The following is a 4,665-nucleotide window of genomic DNA, read 5'->3' on the forward strand; positions in this document are numbered from 1 at the left end:
TCAGGCATTATAATGTAGGGTTCACATGAGCTCACCCATCCTGCAAAAAAAAAAAAAAACAACAAAAAACCCTTACACATCTGTTTCCTTCTCAACTGATGGAGTGTTAGTGCTCTTCAGTGATTCAAGCATGCAACTCTCAGAATGAATCCAAGTAGTACTATATCTATTAAAATAGTCCAAGGTCTTCAAAAGGCTAGGATAAAAACTTTAGAGATTAAGACCACTAAAACCTGTTTCTCTTTCTCGCTCCTCAAAAATCATTTATTTCTTGAACATGCAAAAAACCATCACTTTTGACCCAAAACTTCTGCTGAAAAGTAAGCATTCTGACCCTTGGTTTATGTAAGATATTAGATAGCCACTATATGAAATATTAAAGACAGCTATTTTACTTGATCTAATTATTAATAATTCTATCTTAAACATATGTAAACAGGTTTAGATAAATAGAGATCTCTTGATATCACAGACAGTAACAGGAAATGAATTTGCTTTCACTGAGACTCATTTCTGCAATCACACCGGTAATTATCTACTACAAAAAAGAAAAAAAAAACTGTTCTAAAAAACCAAATCCTATGTCAGTGAGCAAATAAGGGGGGCGGGGGGAATAAGTCACACAAAATATCTTAATTCCCAAAGTACTATTCTCGATACCTTCCTCCCCTCCCCCCTTTTACCCCTCCGGGGTTAAGTAACAGAAAATGGCTGAAAGTGAGAAAAACAAGGAAAGAAAATGGTGCATCGAGGCACTTGATTGGTCAGATTTTGGTGCAGAGTCCAAGTTCCTGACACAGTAAGAGGAAGATTTCCCAAGATGAAGCTATCAGCCGTTAACAGCAAAGCAATTGTCCTGCGGGTTTAGGCTTTCCAAAAGAAATATTTCCTCTAAGTAATTCTCCCTGGCTCCTCGTTTTTAAATTTAAATGAGGGCTGTATTCAACTCGGTCTACCCTCTTCTTAAAGGCACAGCTACTCATTTGAAGCACCGAAAAAACAAAAAGACACCCTTTTCCAATAAATCGCTGGAACACGAAGCTCCCTAAGTTACATGAAACGGCATGCAGTATATTAAAAAAAAATTAAAAGCGACAGAAAGTCAGAGATAATTTTGGAAATCTACATTTTTTCGGCATCGGTTACAGATCTATTGAATAGGAGGGAAAGGGCTCGTTCCGCTGAACGACCTTACAGTCAGGGAGAAATCCCATTTTCCAGGCAGGTTCCTAAAAATCACTGGGCTCGAGCGATAGGGAAAAAGTCTCCGTTTAACAATAATTCTAGACGCGATGTCAAGTTTTTAAGCACTAATACTCCTTGGAAAACACTTTCTCAGTGTTCAGGTTAGCAAACATTTCCGGGAGCCTAAATACAGATGGAGAAAATTTATCCGAATGGGCCTCCCTCATCATTCGGACAGGATACCCAGAACCATCAAGGTTGCCACGGGTGCGACCCAGAGAAGGCGCCGGCAGGAAGCTCACTCTCCTGAAAACGGCAGTCGCGGGGATTGTCCTGGAAATACAACAGGAATGAACTCGGGAATGAACGCGAAGTGCTCGAAAAGGGCTGAAGGTGCCCGGGGGACGCCGCTCACGGCCGGGACCCTCAGATCGAGTGATAAAGCGCTGGGAACACGAACGGCCGGGCGCCTCTCCGGGAAGGGCGGGAAAGGACTTCTTGTGCCTTCAGAAACCAAAACGCCCCCCCTCCCCCCCCCCCCCCCAAAAAAAAAAATAAAAAAAAAGGTTTGGAAAAGAAAACAAAATTTCTGCCGGGACAATAAACAGTGATGTTTTACCAGGGGAGGGCAAATTAAGGGCAGCACTTACCTGAATCCGCTTCCTCGGATGGAGAGCGTCGCCTTTACGAATTCAAGGGGTTTGTATGGATGTTTTTAAGACACACAGCCAAACAGAAAAAACGCATAGAAATCTTTTAGAGCTGGACAGCTTCTCCTTCAGAAAAAGAACGCCCCTGATTACTGCTTCTTCTGTAAAAAATGAGGAGCAATTCCTCTAAAAAGTCTAGAAAGGAATTTTCACCCTAAACAGAGATTTGTCCTGGCACGATTACCTCGGCAGGACTTAACCACGCCAAACTGGCCTGCTACGATCAAGATGCTTTTCAACCACTTTTAAAAGTGACTTACACATTTTGCTCACTACTTAGTCGATGAAATGTAATTAAGAGATGATGTAATGAAGTGACCAGTGAAATGTCAGTCACTGTAACGGTACCCGAAAAGCAAGAGCGAAACATTGCTTCCTACGCAGGACTAAGAGTATACAGCTCTCTTTATTGGCCATGTGGTGGCTCTTAAAAGAGCCTTTGGGTTTTCGGTAGCCTGAAGATCCGTTCGCTAGAAGCTTAAGCGCGCTCGCCGCGGATGCGCCGGGCCAGCTGGATGTCCTTGGGCATGATGGTGACGCGCTTGGCGTGGATGGCGCAGAGGTTGGTGTCCTCGAAGAGCCCCACCAGGTAGGCCTCGCTCGCCTCCTGCAGCGCCATCACGGCCGAGCTCTGGAAGCGCAGGTCCGTCTTGAAGTCCTGCGCGATCTCGCGCACCAGCCGCTGGAAGGGCAGCTTGCGGATCAGCAGCTCCGTCGACTTCTGGTAGCGCCGGATCTCGCGCAGCGCCACCGTGCCGGGCCGGTACCGGTGCGGCTTCTTCACGCCGCCCGTCGCCGGCGCGCTCTTGCGGGCCGCCTTGGTGGCCAGCTGCTTGCGGGGCGCCTTCCCGCCCGTCGACTTACGCGCCGTCTGCTTCGTGCGCGCCATGGCTCTCAAGGAGAGAACACAGAGTAGTGAAGACGAGAAACACTGACGCTGTGCCTGTGCTCGAGAGGTATTTATAGCGCTGGTCCTCTCTGTGATAGGTGGATGGGGACGTGCTGAGCCTCATTGGTGGATTCAAAGTTTAAAAAGCCCGCCACTGGCAAATACCTCCTACCCCTTTCGGTCTTTGTTCTCGCTGTCTGCTGCATAAAACAGGGATCCTTTTATCATTGTATATTTTTTTTTAATTTTTCTAATCCCTTTCTGTCTTACTAATTTTTATTTTTTTAGACATTTTCTAATTTAATTTTTTTTCTCTTGCATTGTGAAATTTTCAAGGTTTTTTTTTGTATGGAATTTCTGGGCAGTTAAAAAAGGTGAAATTTCTCTGGAATGTATAGGAATTTTTATTTAAATACATAGACATATTACAGACACATAGACAATAGAAAAACGAACAGTAGAAAAAAAATTATGTAAGAATTAAAAAAAATGGAAAGCACAATGAAAAACAGCATGTTAGAGACCGTAATTTTAATCAAAGGATGAAAAAGATCTATCCCTTCTAGTCCCTATTAAGACTGTAAGGTAACATTGAGTGCACTAAGAAAATAATGTCCAGAGAATGAGTATAGGATTAAAAACCGGGCAGCGCGGGGGGAGGCCGCGTTTGAGTGCATCGTCCCTGTGTGAGCTTGCTGTGGGGCGGGGGGCGAGAGAGGGACACGCGGAGTTCGAGACTGACAGCTAATATTTAAAGGGAAAGACGACGTTTTGGTAGAAAAGGGATAATCTGCATTGGAGTAAGGCCGGTATTGTAAAACAATAAATGCTTTATTTTATATCGGAATGGGAGGGGGGAAACAAAAAACAAACGAAACCCCCTAAATCCTACCACCCATAATCTCGGCACTTACAGAAACACTGGAGCCAATTACTCTAAAATGAGGAAGGAAAGCTTTAATAGCTTTAAAACTTGATTAGGTGTTTTTATAGACCTGCGCGAGTTAACAGTAGGGCATATACGAGACCACGCAAACCATTCCCGGTACCTTTAACATGAAAAACGTTTTCCCTAAAATTAAATGCTGTCCTAGCCTGGGAAGTAAGACAGCGCTAAACACAAGTACCACTCACCGAACCGAACCAGTGTGAACGACTCTTTTACTGAATGCGTGGGTGGCTCTTAAAAGAGCCTTTGGATTAGACGATCTTTCGAACCGAGATTTACTTGGAGCTGGTGTACTTGGTGACGGCCTTGGTGCCCTCGGAGACGGCGTGCTTGGCCAGCTCGCCGGGCAGCAGGAGCCGCACGGCCGTCTGGATCTCCCGCGAGGTGATGGTGGAGCGCTTGTTGTAGTGCGCCAGGCGCGAGGCCTCGCCGGCGATGCGCTCGAAGATGTCGTTCACGAAGGAGTTCATGATGCCCATGGCCTTGGACGAGATGCCCGTGTCGGGGTGCACCTGCTTCAGCACCTTGTACACGTAGATGGAGTAGCTCTCCTTCCTAGTCTTTCTACGTTTCTTGTCACCCTTCTTCTGCGTCTTGGTGACGGCCTTCTTGGAGCCCTTCTTCGGAGCAGGAGCGGATTTGGCTGGTTCCGGCATCTTACAAGCCCGTCTCTACCTGTCTACCGCAGGAACGACGTAAGTACAATAGCGGCGACCCCCGTATTTATAGGGACGGTATGCAAATGAGATGACTCAAGGCCGTTTCTGTCTATTGGACAATCCGGGTTTCTGATGTCAAACCATACAGCAACTTCCATTGGTCGCTACTTAATCTGTCTCCCCATTGGTTATCTTCGCAATCGCCGCCTCCGCCAATCAGAACTCCCGCCGAACCCCAGGAAGAAGGGATAAAAAGGCAGGGTGGCGGCTCGC

General features: G+C 46.2%; 2 protein-coding genes across 2 annotated transcripts; both read right to left on the reverse strand.

The window, feature by feature from the left end:
• Window positions 1–2,265: 2,265 nt before the first annotated feature.
• Window positions 2,266–2,788, reverse strand: LOC104127450 (histone H3). The gene has a single exon (XM_009640120.2). It carries the CDS (start codon window positions 2,782–2,784, stop codon window positions 2,374–2,376), a length of 411 nt encoding a protein of 136 aa, XP_009638415.1. The 5' UTR covers window positions 2,785–2,788; the 3' UTR covers window positions 2,266–2,373.
• A 737-nt stretch (window positions 2,789–3,525) lies between these two features.
• On the reverse strand, window positions 3,526–4,454 carry LOC104127451 (histone H2B 8). Its single transcript, XM_009640121.2, has one exon. It carries the CDS (start codon window positions 4,387–4,389, stop codon window positions 4,009–4,011), a length of 381 nt encoding a protein of 126 aa, XP_009638416.1. The 5' UTR covers window positions 4,390–4,454; the 3' UTR covers window positions 3,526–4,008.
• Window positions 4,455–4,665: the final 211 nt, after the last annotated feature.

This window comes from Egretta garzetta, unplaced genomic scaffold, assembly GCF_000687185.1.
Source record: "Egretta garzetta isolate BGI_Z169 unplaced genomic scaffold, ASM68718v1 scaffold1086, whole genome shotgun sequence".
NCBI classification, from domain to species: domain Eukaryota; kingdom Metazoa; phylum Chordata; class Aves; order Pelecaniformes; family Ardeidae; genus Egretta; species Egretta garzetta.

What these genes read in the sequence shown, in the direction of transcription:
- LOC104127450 (XM_009640120.2), bottom strand. Translation starts at nt 2,784, where the DNA reads ATGGCGCGCACGAAGCAGACGGCGCGTAAGTCGACGGGCGGGAAGGCG.
- LOC104127451 (XM_009640121.2), bottom strand. Translation starts at nt 4,389, where the DNA reads ATGCCGGAACCAGCCAAATCCGCTCCTGCTCCGAAGAAGGGCTCCAAG.